We start from the raw sequence: 19,875 nt of genomic DNA on the forward strand, positions 1-19,875 counted from the left end.
GGCGCGCACGCGCGGGGGCGTGCACGCGCACACACACCTGAGAGCTACTAGTGCAACCTATCGCTGGTCACTGTGTAAGGAAATGGAGCAGCTTGCTCGAGGACGGAATCTCAGAGACCAAGTCCAATATATATTTTTATTTTTTTACTTTATTTGGACTGACATATGCCACTTAAAAAATGTTTAGAGCAAAAGCTGTCATCTAGACATCACATGTACTTATGACACCCCCCCCTCCCATCTCGTTTCCGACTCCTTATATCCATTTCACTAATCTTTCTGGGATACGTTCCGGGGTTATTCGGAGCGGTAAGAAGATGATGTCAATATCCAGTCCCGCGCACTTGACAGCCGAGCAAATTCAATTGGACTGACTCCGCCTCGCTCATGCGGGACTTTGTCCACGGGCTCTCCATGCTACCGCGTGCCCGTCTGCATGCCCGGTGCTCGCTGACGGAGTGCGCGCTTTCTCCCCCCCCAACCCTCTCCAGCACCACCTCCTCCCCCCCGAGTCACTCACCCGCATCACCAGCGAGGAGCAGTCTGACGCACAGGAGCAGCAGCCAGGACTCTTCCGAAGGGAGCGTGTGGCCACGGAGCAACATGTCCCCAGCGTGGAGCCGGGAAAGGCGCACCGGCGGCTCGACGGCGCCGCCGCGGAGGACCATGGTTACCGCCGGGCGGACCGGACAGTTCGGACAGGTGTGGGTCTCCTGTTGGATTCTGCTGTCGGCGACTTGCATCCTCGGCGCTCGGGCTCAAGGTAAGATGCGCAAACTCTTCTTGCACATAGTGAAGCTATTTTAATGCTGGGAGCGCACTAGAAAGTGTGTGTTAGAAATGTACAGTGTCAAATAATGTAAGGCAAACACAAAACTGTTTGCTTTTGTGACAGATGTGCTCACATAAGCCAGACTTCTGGATCAGTGCCTTGAGATGAAATTCGGCAATTGTGTAGAAAACTGTCGGGTTCGGCTCCACCACACTCCCGCGTTAACCACATAACCACAAGGCCACTTGGATGTTCCTAAAGCTCAAGGAGCACAGTCTGCCTCTGCAAAAAAACACTGGACACTCATTAGTGGGCAGCGTTGGTTGGTTTAAATTAACCTGTGTGATTCGAGTTTGTGAGCAATTTAAAATGCACCTGATCATCATTATAATACAGAAGACTTTACATTATGCATATATTATTGGTGTTTTTTTTTGTGTGCCTCTGGATGTGGAACCTCAGGACAAATAGTTCCCCCTCCTGCCTACAGGCCACCTTAACAGCGGAGCTCATTAACTTGAATGAGTGTGACTATGAAACAATGAAGCCAGGCGTGATAAGAAGGATGTTTCACATTTTGCCTGATGTCCATTTTTATTTTTTGCACTCTCACTCACAGGCTGGTTGAAAGTGATGGAGGGCTGAATGAATAATCACAACATGTATGTTTCACTCACGTCCAGCACAGTCGAGAGATACGAGGAGAAAGGCGTGAACGAGATCTACACTAATCACACAATTAATGTGAAATCGGCATGACTTGTAGCTTGCCATCTGTCAACTGGATGACATGTGCTCCTCGGCCAGTGGGATACGCAATCTAGATGGTAGATCGAGGGAGGGGAAAGCCAGAGAGAGCGAGTCCTCCCTGCCTCCGTATTTCAGCATTGTAAAAGCACAACCGCCAGTTGTCACAAGATACTGAAGGTACGCTCATGAAGGACAAAGTATATTGGCTGGGCTCGTGGGCTATGAATTTCATCAGCTCGTCTCGATATGTATTCACATTAAATGGCGTTTAACCTCATGCTTGGGATTCCAACCACAGGGTCATGGTTTATATTGGAGGGTTGTGCAGAACCACAAAAGGGGGAAAAAAAGGAGGCGTTTACTTCAATAGGTGCCAAAGGAGAAAAAAAAAAGAAACATCTCCTATTGGAAGTTGACTCACACGACAAGTGGCTCCTCTTTGCACTCTCCCATCTTATAATCACAATGCTCGACGCGCCGTAGTGCTAAAAGCGGCGTAATCCTTTTGCTTGTTTGTCTTTGAACAGGTCGCGTCGCTCTAAAGTGCTCCCAGTCTTATCAGGAAAAGCGTCTCAGGCGTCTCTTATTATGCAGGGCACAGTTCCTCTGGCTGTTATTACCATCCTTTTCTCCTGCTAACATGCCTGGAGCCTGTGGGGATCTGTTGAGCGCTTCGAGGCTACTTCACAGGGTTATTTTTTTTTACCTTTTCCTCCCCAAACAGACCCCTTTCTCATCTCGCAGTCACTATTCAGACCCCCCCCCCACTTGAATGTTCCCCGGCTGCGCATTAGCATTGGTGAGAGATTCACTCCTCTGTCTGCCCTGCTCTCTCTCTCAATTGAGAAGGACCCCCTTCTATGGCGCACAATCGCTGCTTTAGGGTTTCTTTGGTGAAGACGCAGTCGCAGATCTTTGCAGGGGGGGGGGGGGGGGGGGCAGGGGCTCTCAGCAGCCAGAGAGGTCTGAAGTAGGAGGCCGATCTCATCCTCATGGGACATCCTTGTTTGCGAATGACTGGCGGTGTGACTTCGCCTGTGCATAAAGTAAGTGGAGGGACCTCTGAGGATGGGATAAATTAGGCGGCGTACAGGCAAGAAGAGGCCCCGGGGAGCCGAAGGTGGCATGTACTTGTTTTTCAACAAGTTCCTACTGAGGCTCCTGCTGCGTTTAATGCTGCCGGCTGCTCCATTGCACAAGAGGATACCTGATAGAGTCCATGGGGGGACCTTTTTTTTTTTTGTTGCCACAGGCTTCTATTAGCATGCCATGTTAAGACTCATTTAGACCCCCTCATTGAAATAGCCGGTGAATAGATGCAATCTCTGTATCTTCTCCCATCTCCTGAAAGCTTCTACTGCTGACTGTGTTTCCTCGTGCATCTAGTGCACGTGAGCGTGCACGCCCCGCTGGCGCTTACTGTATGTCTATTGAGCTTTAATCTAGATAGCAGCATTGACATTCTGCCAACCGGCAGCTGCTATAATTTTCTGGACGTACGTTATTATGCAGCTTGACAGCTGTCGGGCATTTTCCAAATCTTTAAATCTTATGATAATCCACCGTGCTTACCAAAAAAAAAAGCATTTGTTTAAAACACTCTGAATCCTTGTGTGATTAAAACTCCCCTGCTCTAATGCGGGCACCGGATCATAATTCATCTACATCAGTGACACGCCAATACACGCGCGCGCAGGCAAACACATCCACTGAAAGATAGAAAAATCAATGGGTACAAGATTACACAACTCCATCAAGAGAAATATAATACAAATTTAATAGAACGAAAGGCATCTCCTGGTTCCAACAAAGAGTGATGACAAAACCCCTGGTCATCAGCGCCCACACGTGCAACACTCCATCACAAATAACAGGGAGGCTTAATCTGCACTACAATAGTAGACCGACCCACATCATTGGCCTGAGGTGGGCATGCGATGAACATTTCATGTCATGATTATCCTGCCCGCCCCAAAAAAATGGGATACCAACATATTATTGCGATAATTATTCAAATATTGTCAAATCTTTTCGAAATGGTACCAAAACATACTGGAATCACTACATGCACATGTTTTTTTGTGAAAAACAAATAATCAGACAATCTCAAATAAAGGAATCATGAATCATACCATCTCCCTGCATAAATATAGGATACATGTCTGTTAAATTAAATGATATGTTACTTCCTGTAGTTTCTAAATCGGGCTCTATATTTAACTGCTATACCACGACAGTGAGCTAAATAGTGCTTTCAAGTCGTCGTGACGATAATCACAATAATCACAATAATTAAAATTGTCCAACTTATCGGGATGTTTTTGTTGCGATTCATAATAACATCCTATGTTGTCCTATCCCTACCCTCAGGCATCTACTTTTAGACTTGACACTGAATCCTGAGCCATATGTGCTGAAATGATCCCTAAAGCACCTCCATCAGGTCACGAGTCCCGTGTGGGGCGGAGTGACGTGGCAGTGTGAGCGCCCGTGACTTCTCAGCCACCGCGCCATAATTACACACGGTGCATATTTATGACATGTGTCCCCCCTGTTTGGAGAAACGCAGTTAATTAAACATGTTTGCTCCTCCGGAGAGCTAACAGATGTCTGCTGAAATTTTGGACTAAATGCTTGTTTTCTCCGCAACACGGCTCATGCCCAGAAAGACCAGCTAGTGGTTTGCACAGCCTCAGGTGAAAACGGCCGTGGCAGCCAATGGCTCCCAAATCAGGATCCTCGCGTGTCTCCGGCGCTTTCCCTCCCCGCGTCTGGACCGCTTGGCTGCCTTTTTCTCCGGCTGCCAAAAATGCTGTCTACACATGTTTATTCATGTTGTCACAGGATGCTTTACTCACCAAGATGAAACGTGTCACAGCTGAATTTGAAAAAAAAGAAAAAGAAAGAAGCTGTGCTCGCTGACAGCGACATTTTAATTATATGAATGGGGAAAAAGCCTGATACCTTGTTTTCTAATAATAACGGAAGGTGCAACGAAACCATTTAGGGGTGACAAAAGATTACGATCGACTTTATTGTGGAAGAACAATGGGGCCGCTGCGCTGTCGACGTTTCCTAGCTTCAGGAGGCCGTTAAATGGCTGCATTGTGCAACAAAAGTAGGTTTATAGTTCATAATGGAAATGTAATCAAATTAACTTGTACCACGGGGTTTTGGCATTCAACCCCTTACCCGGTAATTGCCACGTGCCCAAAGGGTTATGTTAATGGCTCTTTTTTACATGGGGCCACGCGTCTTATCTAGTGTGCTGCCATGTTAGGGTGGCTGGCTGAAATAGTTTCGCTTTGCTGTACTGGTGTTAACGCTGTGACCCAGACCTGGGTCTTTTCATGATTGGCTGATATTCCTTACCCAAAGACAACCCTGCCGGGTGAAAAAAATACAGTTTAGGTTTCTCAAATTGGATTTTTCAATAATAGCAGCATTGACTGAGGAGGCGCGTCCCTTCTTTTGGGGCAAATTTTAATCACATAGCTGTGAGTGGTTTTGTTTCCTCGTCTCCTTGTTTACTGATGAGACTTGGGGGGTGGGGGGGGGGAGAGACAGATTCTTCACATATTAATTCTCCTGGCTAAAAGCATAATCAATCTGACACAGGACCAGCAGGCACCTCTTCAGCTATCAACAACAAAAAGAAACGTCTGGAAACAGGCCCTGAGCTGGGACAGGGATTGAAAGGAAATGACCTTGGATACTGGAGAGGGATTCAAAGTGGCCCCTGTTCGTTTAATTTATTTAATATCATTCTGACGAGGGAGCGGCGATGTTGTGCACGCTGCTCAGAGAAAGCTTCGTCTAAGGACCGAGGCGTTCGAGAAGCCCTCAAAATGGTTTCATTAGTTCATCCGGGGAAAAGATTGATTTGTACCGAGGCGATGTTCTTGGACCATGCATCTGTCTTCGAGCCCCCCCAAGCTGTTCCATGTAAACATTTAAACAACACAAAGACAACTCAAGGAAAACTGTGGTGGGAAGCAATGCTTTTCTGTTTTGTTTTACGGCATAATGTGCACACTGAATCTCTGCTCTCATTCAGCCTGCCCCTCCTGGGGACTGGTGAGTGTATTCTTGTGTTGTGAATAAAAATGGCAAAAGAGGCAAAGGAAGAGAGAAATGGAGGAGAAATTGTGGTCGAGGTGGAGGAAGGGGTGGGGGGGATGTTTTGTCTCCCTCTTCTAGTGAAAACAACTGGTGGTGCCGATCCATTTTTTCTTTGTACATTCACATGAATGAATTGTTCATCTTGCTATTCTGCTCCACTCCTTCTGCTGACCTCAAACTAAGCCAGTCACAACACTTTGTTATGTTGCCCAACCGCCAGCAGTTTCCCAGCAGTAAGTGATGGCATGGACAGACACGTCGATATTTGCCGTTTCACTCGATACGGAGACATGTTAAAGGAAATATAAGGGAGTGGGATGACAACGCGTGGGGGAGCTGGAGAAGTTGGGAAAAGAACATCTTGCTTCTTCTTCTCTATACCATTTTTTTTTGTATAGTGCCCCCTTTGCATGGAGGTGGAGTCAGGGGTCAACATGTTGGTCAGCGGAGAAAGCGCTCCGGTCTCTTCTGGAAAGAAGGATCCTCCATGCCCTCCATCTGAGTTTCCTCCTTGGCAGCAGGCCTACCGGTCCCTCTAAGGGGGCCTGGCCAAATGCCTCCAGCTGCATCTCAATGCCGTGTGCTCAGTATTGATTGCGACCAGAGCTAACTCCCACTCCCCATTGTGCTGTTCGTGGCCACACGGGATTCCATATCATGTTCGATATCACTTTTGTTACCCAACACTTGCCTTCCTTCCTCTTCCCCCAGATCTTAACATCAGGCCCTCCCCCCCTACTCCTGTCAGATTTTTTGACAGAACTCCACCTTCACTGAAAACAAATGGCTTGCAACGGAGATACCAGGGGGATGTCAGTGCGGATGTTACAGCGCGGAACGTGCAATGGCATCCAGTCAGATAAATCTTACCATTTTCCTACCTACCATCTCATCCAGCAGCACCTTTTTTTTGTGTGTTTGCTGATAAGGAATTCCCGTCTAGTGTGTGTGGCATAGAGCAGCAGCTGGTTGTTGTGGTGGCATGGCGATACTTTAATGTACACCTCTCTTTGATCACCGTCCTTGCCTCTAACGTCAGCAGAGTGTCAGTTAAGACTTGTGACGGTGATGGGAGATGACAGCGGTACCGCAGGCGTCTTCCTGTGTCCGTGTCACATCTGCATTCCCTTTCTTCGGCCTCTCAGCGTGAACCATGAAAGGGGCTCCAGGTACGAGACTGGAACCATATGGCAAGATTCAAGTCAAAGCCCCGACTAAGCCTTTGCTCAATGCTGTGTGGAAGCCTGCTTGCTTCTCTAAAGGCACATTGGGTGTAGAGTATTAAAAAAATGATCTTCAACTTGATGATTTCTGTTGTAAATGGGTTTTTTGTGTTTTTCTTTTAACGCCGTCACTGAGTGACAACGTATTTGATGACAATTTTCTCTGCCAAATCATGTTCTGGATCATTACATTTTCATTTCTGTGCTAAGGGAGAAAGCATTGACTGGTAAGATTTAACACTTAATCGAAAACATGCAAAATGAACAAAGGCTCCCGAAAAGTAGGACCGGCGGGAGAGCTTGACTGCTTGAATGATACAAATGATGTAGGTGTGCAGTACATACACCAATCAATACGGCACGGCAGCTCCTATTGAAATCAGCAAATTGAGTAACTTGTTGTATTCACTCTCCCTCCACATGCTTACAGGATTAATTGAGCCAGCGGTTTGACAATGAAGCATGAATCTGCCGATACGCAAATCGAGTTCTGTCATGTGTTTCTGCACCAGGAATGATTTAGGATCACTTTGGGAGCGTTCTTCAGAGGTGAAGCGGGGGGAAAGGCCATGGGGGCATCGCGTCCTCCTGAAAGCGAGGAATACCGGCAAGGACAAAAGAGATCCTCCGGTAGATACGGCCGCATATGTATTTTAATTTCAAAGGCAGCTAGAAAGAGGAATCCAATACAGGTGCCTTCATTGCTTTAATGCATGTTAGCAGATGCACAAACATGCACGCAGGGGAAGAGCGCGCGTACACTAATACGCGGACACATTCTTTCACACTCTAACACATGCGTCTGCACACGCGTGCTGGGATTGTTTCATTACCGCTAAATGGAGCTTTCTCAAAAGACCAAAACCCGTATTTGAAATCTGTTTTTTCGGCACGACTGATGAAAGTGGGGCACGAGCCACGGCGCCTCGTGTGAATAGACAAAAAATCCGAATCAGCTTCTTTTTGTTTGTCTCCGTGAAGCGTCATGCTCCGGCGGCCCTCCGTGCAAAAAAAAAAATAGTTTCCAATTTAATGTCTCCATGCCATGTCGCTGCCAACTGCAGCGACGTGACGGAGGAAGAGGGAAGAGAGAAGCGAAATGAATATGGCTGTGGACGTTGTGAGGGAGGTAATAGGTGGGGGTGGGGGTTGAGGTGGGGCAGGGGGGGGTTATTGATGGAGGAAAGAAAGGAGAGCGCTGCATCAGTGGGGTAGAGATTGCTGTGGTGTACAGTAGCACAAATCCTAAATTCTGTGCAGATCCGACGGTAGCTAGGAAACAGCTGACAGTAAAATGGGGGGATCAAAGGGATTAGTGTGCCCAGTTTGAGCCCAAACAGTAACCCTTCCACTTCTCTCCCACTGCCAGGCTTTATATACATTCGCCACTGCATTTCAGCGATGTGCCTCGGTCTGTTGGACACAATGCATCGGCGGATACCCTCCCCCTGAATCGAATTTTTCATTTGGAATCAGCCTTTTGCTTTTACAGTCTCTTTAACTCCTTGTGTAGACTCACACAGACGGGCAATATGTTGGAAAAAAAAAAAAAGGTCACGCTTTCAATTTTTAAAAGAGTCTGAGTGGAGGAAAACTAAAACACACAGAGTGTACGCGGAAATACAAATGCCTACGCACGAGTTATCCAGACAAAACAAAGACAGGGGGAAGAGGATGCACACGTCAGACACAATCAGCGCTGCCTTGGTGATGTGAGTGAGGTTTCCTGTCACCGGGGCTCGAGACGCCAGCCTGCTTAATTCTGCAGGGGACCGCCGCGTCCCAAATGCTCCGGTCACTGTCTCCTCTCGTCTCAGAGCCAGAGAGACGTACCTAAACAAACGTGGCTGAACGTCCCCTGTTGGGGGGCGTGTACTGTACGGGCACCGGGAAGACAACGTTTGGCCCTCCCTCCCCCTCCCTCCCCCCTCGTGTCCACCCCGGAGATGCAGCGGACATATGAACACACTCTAGGCCCGACACGGAGCATTACCCAAGAGAGGAAAGCCAAATCAGATATACATCACATGTGACGTCTAAATATGATGCTCTCCAAACTGATTGTGACGCCTGACTCAAGCGAGAGCATTATGGCAGAAACAAAGGCACGGAGGGCTCGTGTTGGTTATTTTTTAAGCAGATTCCATATGATGGCTGCAGCTGCTCCGGCTTGTGCCGCTGTTGCGAAAGCCTCCGGCTACGTTTCTGTGTCATTGTCCCCCCAAAGCTTTCGCAAATTGCCGGTCAAGCTATTTTCATTTGCAAGTTGTGGGGGGGCTTTCTGAGAATGATTTCCTTGTTCTTACAAATGGAAGCACATGTCCTCCGCCTGTGGGGGGGGACATCAGAAAATAGGGAGAGTTCTATCAGTTTAATGAAGTTGCTCAGGCCCATGTTTAATTTCACGAAAATTCAATTAAAAAAGCTTTATTTCCATTGCTGTAATCACTCAAGGGGTCGACATCATTAGATTATAGAGGAGGAATTGTGTGGAGAAATTACCAATCAAAAGTGTGTCCTTTTTGAACGCATGTGATGCTGATCCGCTAGTGTCTTTTCAAATGCTTCGCAGCGAATAGTGGGAAGAGGGGAAAAAAAAAAAAAAGCTGCAATGGAAAACGAAATTATGGGTGAAGGAACAGAGTGGACTAAGTGGGTTGAGTGGGTTTGTGCCGTTATGCAAAGATAGGAAGAAGTGCAGCTGTTGGAGCTGGACGGCGAACGCAGCCGCCGCACAGCACAGCTACCTTTCCGCTCGCATCTTCCTTCGCGGACCCCGCTTCAGATTTCATAATCAAGGCTCCTGTTGTGCACTCTACTTGCTCCCCTGCTGCATTAGTGAGGAATAGCGAAGAGGAGAAAAAGAGACAAGGTAAACGACGGAGACAACATGTACCCCACCGGTGCTGCAGAGCTGACATATGCAAACTCAAAAAGGGTGGCGGCGTTTTAAAAGCTTTAATCACGCCACCGGCTCGGAAGCCCAATGTGGCGTTGCACTCTGCATCATTGAAAGCTTGTTTTATTAATGTTGGTCCAGAGTGAAGTGCGGCGGTGGTGGTGGTGGTGGGGGGGGGAGCGGGGCTGGGGAGGGATGCATTGTGCTCGTGATTTTAAAGTGGGGTGGTGCAGAAACAATGGGCATGAAAAAAACATGGCAAAGAAAGGCTGTGAGAAGAAGCGGCCCACTTCCATTACTTTCGAAGGGCACGCCGCCCGAAATGGATGTACAGTATAGAGAGAAACACTCACAGACGAAGGCTCTTAATGACCCTATAAAAACTATATTTATACAGCAAAATGTACACTCATGTCGGAGAGGGCATTTCTTTTTCCCCTCAGATATCAGTCAAGAGAGAGAGACTTGACTTCTGTGACTCTGGTCGACTGCGTGGAAGTAATTCATTGTGCACTTTATGTGACACATACAAGCCAATCAAGGCAAAGTGTGCCGTCTTTTCAACGAGCGAGTCTGACGCCTAATTGCTCTCATTAGCTGCCGACGTTCACGCGCGGTTATTCTGCGCAATTAACCGGCTGCCACCAAAAATGTTATGAGGCGGAATACCGCTGTGGGTCAAGGAAAAAATAATGGATTGTAATTAATTCTCACTTAAATTAATGATTTCATATTTCAAAGGCTGGTACAATGGCATTTTTTTTTTCCCCCTTCGCTGAGATTCCCCAAGGGGTGAGACCGCTGATGAGTGTGTTTTTTTCTTCTTCTTGTGCGTCATGTGGAAATAAGGAGGTGCACTCACTTGATGGAAATCAGCAGCCATTGTTGTTTGACAGTAGGCACCTTTTGCGGTGATTGCCTGTGTTATTAATTTGGGGAGATGAGAGGAGGCAAGGCTCCTCCAGCCTCTGATGGTTACGCGCCGCATTAAAGAACTGCTGCTATGAATGACACTCAGGACTAATGAATATGAATACATTTATAAAAATAGGCTCGGGCTCCCCTCTCTGTGCAGATTGGGAGTGACAGTCACATTGGCTGAGCGTGGTTGATGAGAGAGGGAACCGCTGCCCCCGGAGACGGAGGGATCAAACAAACAACCCGCACGCACGCACACACTGCCACCGCATGATGACATTCACAAAGCAGCCTTTTAAGAATGACGAGCTGCTCATCTCCCGATCCCTATTTACTCCGCCCGTATGCAAACGATCTGATATGTCAAAGCTACCTCCCCGCATATCCCCCCGAAATAATAGTCACCCCCGGCATCCATCATAACTAATTGCGCCATTTGTGCGTGATGTCACTGGCGATGGATCATTCGTTGTTACGCGTGGAATATCGAGCGGATGGGCGTGGAGGATTGAAAGAAAGAGAGAATTTCTCTCCCACTTTTGAAAATCCACAGGTGTCATATTGTTAGCCGGTGATTTATGTCACACAAACAACACATTTACATTTACATTTATAGAGCGTTTCCTCCGGGAAACAAAGTGCAGTCATTTATTGTCATTAAGGCACGATTCGTTATATTCCGACACACATTGGCGGCGTGACGATGTGTCCGTTTATCTTTCTGTGTTTTGGAGGTTTGGCATTCCAACACATAACGTACCGTGGCCATTAATAACCAACCCGTGTTAACACGAAGGCTTTTGTTCGTTAGCGTCATTAATAAACAAGGAGGGAATCTTTATGTCGTACAGTTGCAGAAATATGACAAATAAACTTCATAAAAATGCATAGAAATATTGGCGAGTAATCAATTCCATGTGCCGTCACACACACAGGCTTGTTTCTCTCTTCATTTTTATATTTATCAACATCAAAAGAACCAAAAAAAAGCCCACAGTCATCCCTCCCCGCGGCCAGCAGACACATTTAGTGTCACCCAGTGTGTTCTTTCTTTAATATAAATGCGAGAGATATGGCAAACAAGAATATGCAAATGTGTTCTGGTTCCCTCAGTAGGAACCAATTTTAATTGATTAATTGAGGATGTTTTTCCTTATTTTGATTGGTTGCAGCTTAATAATCCGAGACGTTATTTGTCAAGCTGTTGGGTTTTTTGGTGGAACGGCGGTGACTGTTTCCCTTCCACCACCACCACCACCCTCCGAAAGTTAATGTCCTTATTTTTCCCTCCGAGCTCGAAGCACAGGCAGGACCAATCCCTCAAAGATTTGTGAAGGACTTTGATTGAGATAAGTGGGATGCACGTCGGCTCTGACAGACGTAACCTTGGTGAGTGTTCTCTGGCAGCGACTCGAGGAGGACGGCAGACTGCGAGCGTCGGACAGTGGGCCGCGGCTGACACCGCGGTGCTAACCTTGAGCCAGGTTCCCGTGGAGCGGCGGCTCAGTATTTAAAGGCCCAGAGAAGAAGAAAAAAAAAACCCATTGAGCGTCTGACTTAACTGGGTTAGACTGCAGCCGTGGATGCGAGCCATCAGACTGAACTAATTAACAGCTGAAACAACCTTGAAAGCTGCGGACAAAAAAAAAAAAAATGTGTTCGCTGCATTTGCAACCCTGCCGCTCATATTCCTCCATTATGCTTGGGTGTCTATGCTGTTTGCCATGCTACTCAATTCATTTATTTTGCACTTGAACAACTGTTACTTTATAATCTTTTTCTCCCCGGCTGAAATTAGGTTAGAAGTACCTACCCATCAAACCGTTTTTTGGAAAATTGGAGAGGCATAAAAGACAGATGAAAAAAAACCCACTACATGTTGCCCCTGAAAAAACATGTCAGTTTGCAGAGTTGGAGAGACAGAGAGAGAGGGAGAGAGGAGCGTGCTCAAAACATGTTCATCACTTTCTAGGATGCTCATAAAGATACTTCTTAATGGGGATGACTCATTTATTTGCTTGTTATGTCTTTGCTGGCATGTCTGTTGCCCTAGAAAGTGAATGCATGTGCTTCTACTTATGTTCCCATGATTCCAAAACGGCAAAAAAAATGTTACTCAAAGGGGGGAGACTCCTCAAATTCTGTCAGATTTGAACTCTCATACAACTGAGCCCCGGGGATTCTGTTTGATTTCCTCCTGAATCAGCAAAGGCTGCCATTTTTTTTCTTGTAAGGGTACTTTGGGCTGGAGTTGCTGCGGGGGGGGGGGGGGGTCAGGGGCCAATTCTGCGTTATTGAATAATAAATAAATAGAAATGTGTTGCGACGGGTGCTGATCCCTGTTGTTTCTTCTCCCCTCGCTTCCCTGGGCTGGCTGACAGCAGCTGGGGCCTTGTATTCCAGCTGTAATGGCCTGTATATATGCAGGGTTTCATATTTCAATCACCGCCACGGCAGCAAAAATTGGCGGTTTAAGATGAAGTCGAAATTGGAAAGTGGCTATCGTGTCTGCATGAGGAAACACATTTGAATCCCGGTGGAGAAGGTGCTTGGCAGCTGCATCTGGAACGCAGACTGACAAGTCCTTAGGAGTGGAGTTAAAGTTAGAGCCACAAGTGCTCCGGCGCCTTTCAAGCCTCAGCCAAATGATTTTCCAGCCCGAGGTCGCATCCGGGACGTGCGATTTGAGGAAGTATTTCATAATAGCCCTATAATCAATGATTCATCACTGGAAATATTAATAAGCCATCAATGATGTATAGGGCTCTGATGAGGTAGATCTACAATCGCGTTAAATGTCACAGGGCTGCTCTTTCATGGTAATAAGGGATTTGTAATAATTAATGTTTTGTGTTATTTTGGCTGTGAAGTGTGCAGATAATGATATACCATTGCGCATTCATTTTGGTTCTGCCGAAAAAATCAGTTTGAGAGTGTCACCTTTCATTTCTTGCCGTCACTTTATTTCTGTAACTCGCGCAATTTCTTTCTCCCCGCTACATTAACTGAATATTTATTACGTGGCTAATAGTGGCGCCTTTGAAGAGGAATGATCATATTTAATTTGCTCGCCTGAGAAGGAACAAGTTAGTGGAGACCAGAGGGTGGAGGAGAGGAGAGGAGAGGAGAGCGCGGGGGGAAGAAAAAAGGAGGGGAGGGAGGGAATTAGATCAAGCGATGAATGATAAGGCAGAGGGGTAAGAGGGAGGTGTGAGGAGGGAGGGGGGGGGCCTTAGGGGGGTGTCCAGATTACAATATGATTATATCTGCCTGATAGCATTGATTGACCTGCACCTGCGTCTCCACAACTCCTCCAGCTCTCAACGCCGTGCCCCCCCCCCCCCCCCCCCCCCCCCCCCCCCCCCCCACACACACACATACACACATGCTGTGCCTCTCCTGTTGCCAGTCCGTCTTTCTATGTTTTTATTCCCCTTTTACCCTTGGCAAGACGGGAGAACAGATTATGATTATGATTATGATCATGAGAACTCCACCAGTGGCCACACAGTGGTATTTTTCTTCACTCTGGCGGCCGCCGCCCCTGGCTGGCGTTTAGCGCTTTATCGATTACCATCACAAGGCTGTAATTTGCCAGGACTTGCGCGGGGGGTGGGTGGGGGGGGGACATGATTAAAGATCCGCATTGGTGGCTCAAGTCGGTGCCGTGGTCTCATGTTGATGAACACGCGCTGACACTAACGCTGTGGTGAGCGGAGAGTGCCAAAGGGAGGGAAGGAGGAGGTGGTGGTGGTGGTGGGGGTGGGGGGGTGCATTCCTGTCATAGACATCAATGGCTTTAAATCTCCCGAGCTAACCTTTTAATGCTCTCAGATCCTTATGGCTGGCTGGATAATTGATTGTGTTTGGTCTAATGGGATTAAGAGGCAGTAGTGGCCTTGGGCCGGACACGGCGGCGGTGAGGTGGATTGGAAGATGGCGAGGTGGATAGAAGCATAAAATGAACGGAGTGAGGATTGTGGAGACGTGTGTGTGTGTGTGTGTGTGCCTGAGTGTCGTGTGTTGAGAGTGAGAGAGGGAAAAGATAGGGAGGGAGAATGACAGAAAAGAGTGACAGAGATGGAGAAAAAGCAGTAGAGTTTGAAAAGAGGGAAAGGAAGAAGAGAACAGGGCGGATAGATAGCTGCAGGTCTGCTTCTCACTCCGTCCCTAATTAGCTGTATGAGAAAACCAGGGAGCTGCTGGTATCCCCAAGTGGAAAGCTTGTTAGCGTAAGAGATACTATCTGCCGGCTATTGGTTTTGGGTGTGTTTTGCTCGCTGGGTGAGTCACCGGGGCTCTGCGGTGTGCAGCGAGATGAAAGCGGCGGGAAAAATGTGAGCCAAGGTGGTGAGGCCCCCCTCCCCACCCCCCCACTCTCTCATCATCATCACCCGGGATAAAGCCCCGTCCCATCCTAACTTATCAGCAGCCTCCGTGCTGTAGCTTCATCCCTCACACCAGAGCTCGCTCCAGTGTGTCGGTCCGCCGGCCCCCCTTTTCTTCTCTGAATTATTTTTAACTTCCCCTCCACACTTGGGATGAGATAAAAGCAGAAGTTTGTGTGGGAGAGTAGTGAGGGATGAGGCTGCGGTTAGTAATTTCTTTATTTTTTTTGTGTGTGCTGGGAGTTTTCAATGACTGCTTGTTGCCCCATATATTGCAGCTTGTGTGTCTGGAGTCCCCGGTGTCTTTGTGCTCTATCATGAGCACACGTAGCGCAGAGCTGTCATCCTCAGTGCCAGGTTTTTTTGTTTTGTTTTTACGTCTAGCCCCCCCCCTTTCTAGTACTACACAACAGCACCTCCCTCCCCATCTATGTATGCATACAGCAGGGGCAGAGCTCTCGCCGTATTAACAGACTCTGTCTTTGCTGGATTGCTGGCTCTATTCAGAGGTCCAGCCGGCGAGATCATGCCACAGATCCAGGTTTTGTCTCTGGTGAATAGAGAGGCTGCCGCGGCCCACCCGCCCCTTTTATACTGGGCCGCGTTTTCTTTTTCACTTGGGCCTCGGAATATGCCAGGTCAGGATAACTGTTGCCATTTCGGTGGGCGGTGGAAGGCGTGCTGCCAGCTCCCCGTGGCCAGAGATGTGGAGCTAAAAATGTGTTGTTGTGTGTGTCTGTGTGTGTGACACATCTGTGACAGTGTGAGTGTTGGTGAATGAGAGTAGAAAACGAAAGAAGGTGGATGTGTGACTGCTTATGTTCTGGTGGGAAGTATGAGGTAGTATGGGGGGGGTTTGCAACTTTGAGGAAATATGTCACCCTGACCTGGCTGTCTGCCTGTTCTTGTCGAGGCAGACGACAGGTGAGGGGTTGCTATGGTTACCTGGAGTAGGGGTAGGGTTGAAATGAGCGTTTTTGTGCGGCAGCCTTGCAATTTCACCGTTTTTCTTTCTCTTTTTTCTTCCTTGTACGTCTCACATGTTACAGTTTTGTTTAGGTGACAGTTGACGTTGTATTGCCATATGGGTGCAGCAGGTGTTACTAGTAGCTCGGTGCCAGTCTCTGCACATAGTGGGCGTTAGAAAGAGCCATCAGTCAGTCCCTCTCTCGCTCCGCGGAGACTTCCCAGAGAGCCGTGTTGTCCCTACAAGGGCCAGATGCTGCCTTGCTTTGCTCTGCTGCCCTCTTTCCTCTCTTCCCCTCGGTTCCCAGGCCCACATCAAACATGCACAGCCCATTTCCCCCCACAGCTCTAAATCTCTTTAATTCCATCATCTGTTGCCCATTGAGGGCAGCAATTTAGTCTTTACGCAGCATTTTAGTGTGCCATTAAAAATTCTGTGAGGTTGGTGGCCAAGCCCTGTAGCGGAGAGGTGGCCAGTCTTCAGTCTGTGTCTCTGTGTCTAACCTCTGCATCGCCGTCTCCCGGGACACATCCGACCATAAAGATAGTGTTTGAACAGCTCGGCCTGGACACATAGAGAATACATTACATATTCCCCGCACACCATGCCGGGCCACTCCATCACGATGATTGTCTCTCCATCATTCATATATTGTGATAACCACTGAGGCCACACTCTAGTGCAAGGGGATGCCTGAGTAGTTATCAAGTAGTCTTTTTTTTTTTTTCCCTTTTTTTTCTGCTGTGAACAGTCTGGTGCATGCAGAAGTTAGCCCGCTGTTGGATGTCTGGCAGCCGTATGCATTCTGACCTTAACCGACATCTGGAGAGGAGGATATAAGTGCTGCTGCATGGATTATTATTTATTTTTTTTACAGACACTAGTTTTATGCAATTTCAAGCAATTTCACCATTACTTTTTCAGTGATTGGAAACTGGCTGTGCAGTTAATGACTTCCCTATATCCCAGATGGAGAGCAACTCCCACACTCCAAACAATGACAAAACAATGACTTGCAAAATAAGTCTGTCGCGCTGAATTGCACCAGCACCAATTGTTTACATCATTACGACGAGCAGCGCGGCGGAAGCTGCTCGAGCCTATTAAGCATCGTCATTTTTTTCGCCGTGTCGTGAGTCAAGAGGTCTGCTGAGGGCGAGTTTCACAGGTTCACTCCTGCTAATGGGGGGGCCGGTTCAACCGGTGTTGGCCCTCTGCCACTCTGGCCAGCTACTCCAGTCCTCCTGAGAGAGAAGCTACATCGTGTGTCCTTAGTAGACCTGACATTGACACAAAGAGTGATTGGCCTGTCTTAATAAGTGGACTGCCTTCCAGCAGCAGGGAATCACTGTGATTGCCGCAGACCTGGTCCTGACCTGTCCTACTGCACAGCTGTCTTTCTGAGTCCTATCGAGTTGGAGGAGGACATGTTTTCCAACGCCAAGGTCTTTCCAATAAACTTCTAACCACAAGAAACGCCATAAAATACAATAATCTACTAAAACATAATAAAAGTTTTGTCTTAAAGATAGAGTTGTCATTCAAATAATTCTCCTTCATTTGCTGGTGTCACTTTGAGAATCTGTCAAACATCGTCCTAGAAGGACAGTTGAAAGATCCGTGTCCCTGAAAGGAGCAAACATCAGTGAGTCACCACCATCAAATAATAAATACCTCATTGTTTCATCTGAAGCTCAACGTGAACCTCTTTTTTGATTAAAAATATTTATCATCCACCAGATAGATGCCGAACGCTATATACGCTTATAGATTCCCCCGCTGGTTTAGCCCCAAACAGAGAAGACATTTATTCAGAACCTCCATTCATCTGTTTGATGAGATTATTATCAGTAAATATTTCCTGTCTACCTATTTGCTCTGGTCTCATCTCGTTTGGCGGCAGCCTGCTCCCATCTGGGGAGTGTTTTTCACACGGTATCTCACAGACAAAGATAAACACTGGTGTTGTTTGCTGGCGAGCCGGTGATGTCACGGATACCCATTGTAATAAAGCGCAAAAACTATGATACGGGATTAGCCGGCAGCCCAAACGCTTGGCGGAGAGATACCGGGGGGGCCTTGCTCACTTTCTGGTTTAGCACATCTTTCTGACAGCTGTCTGTCCTCGTGTCAGCCGGCGCAACAACCCTAATCCAAGGCTACACGGAATCTGCAACACAACAGTGACAGTAAGTCGAGCAACAACATGCCCCCCCCTCCCCCATCCCCTCTCACTCTAATGCTAGGTGCTGGATTATTTGTGGTGTGGCAGATCATCCGCATCCCCTCTCACCCACCCGGTCGGCCTCAGAGGTGGATTAGACGCCTGGTAATCTGACTGTGTGCTGTGACACATGTCGACCATGGGATGGGGTCGGGGTGAATTGGAAATGGCTAGGTAATCCAGGCTATAAGGCCCCAGAGTCCCGACCCCCCCCCAATCACACTGTAAGTTTGTAGGCACTTATTGCACACGTACACCGACATTCCCGTACACGGGCCTGTGGGCTCACTTGACATTACCTCCCTGACATTACCTCCTCAGCACAAGCCCAGCCTGGGATTCCTGTCACATCCGTCCATGGGCAAGATTCACATTTTCATTATGGCGGAGCCAGTGGCGCCGCACAACCTTTTTCTTCTCCTCTCTTCCTCTCTTCTCCTCCTCGTCATCACACGTCAATCATCACAATGCTGTCACTCCGGATCCGTCTCTGAACTAAGCTGTCTCTGAGCTAAGATCCAGACACACTTGAGAGACCGAGGCAGACTACTCACCCAGACGCTTCCCTCTTGAAGTCGTACCAGGATTTCACTCCTTTTCTGCCTCTCGACACTTCCCTAAGTTTTTTTTTTACTTTTCCCAGATTTTTTTCTTTTTTTTTTTACTGATCTAATTTGCAATATTTCCACACATTAGATGAAGCCTGTACATGCAGAACAGAGTACACATGGCCAGGGAATTGAGAACTGCAAGTAATTCCCTCGTGTGGAAAGGCTGCAATTAACTGGGGATGTCAGCCTTTGTAAAATATAATTGAGTTCAGGACGAAATGAACGTCTCTAATCCGGCCGACAGAGCACTGTCAATCAGCATTCCTCGCATCCCCCAAAATCAACTGTCATGCTTGTTTATGTCTGCCTCTCAACTGAGTTTTTGGACACTAATGCTCTGGCAGCTGCCTCTCTTTAATGCGTGGGTGACTGGGTGCCTTGGTGTGCCTGGATGCCGCACTCAACGGGGGACAGACCGGACATCTGTTTTTTTTCTGGTTTGCACTGGAGATAACATTGTGCGCTCAGCCATGGTGTCAAACACCTGTGTGACTGAAGACACATTTTCTCCGTTGCTGAGCATGAATCGCCTCCTGTGACGCGCAGAATGATGAACGGGGAGTGTGGCTATTAGCATAGCGCCTTCACTTCAATTTGAAGGGTCAAATAATGATTGGCTATTCAGCTGGCAGCTGTTTCCCCAAACTTTTTGTCCGGGGGACCCACTTTTCTTTTTATATTAAGCATATTTATATCAGCTTGAATATGCATCCATCCAGCCATTTTGAAGATATGTGATAAATCACAACTTTGTTTCATGCCTGCGCTATTGGAAATGTATTTACATGCATTCATTCTTATAATTTACTCTCATCAGTCTCAAACAGAACGCAGCTAGCGCTATAGATAGATAGATTCAGTGTTTAAGCTGCGATACAATGCGGACATTCAGGCTCCCTCATGTGGCTCGGAGGTGTACTGCAGAAATGTCAAATAGAAGTCTATGGAAGAAACTTATTTGGCAACCCCAAGAAAATCTCCTGCAACCCAGTCCTCGGTAG

General features: G+C 47.5%; 1 protein-coding gene across 2 annotated transcripts in view; it reads left to right on the forward strand.

Moving 5' to 3' along the window:
- The first annotated feature begins 557 nt into the window (after positions 1 to 557).
- The window catches only part of sdk2a (sidekick cell adhesion molecule 2a), a 78,248-nt gene continuing 58,930 nt past the window's right edge, over positions 558 to 19,875 (forward strand). Inside the window, exon 1 of one of the 2 annotated variants that reach the window (XM_084037139.1) lies at positions 558 to 763. In XM_084037139.1, the coding sequence (XP_083893265.1) occupies positions 604 to 763 (160 nt within the window). In that variant the 5' untranslated portion in view covers positions 558 to 603. The remainder of the gene's footprint in view (positions 764 to 19,875) is intronic. The other variant, XM_084037140.1, reaches the window with a different exon arrangement.

This window comes from Eutrigla gurnardus, assembly GCF_963514095.1.
Source record: "Eutrigla gurnardus genome assembly, chromosome: 20".
Lineage (NCBI taxonomy): Eukaryota > Metazoa > Chordata > Actinopteri > Perciformes > Triglidae > Eutrigla > Eutrigla gurnardus.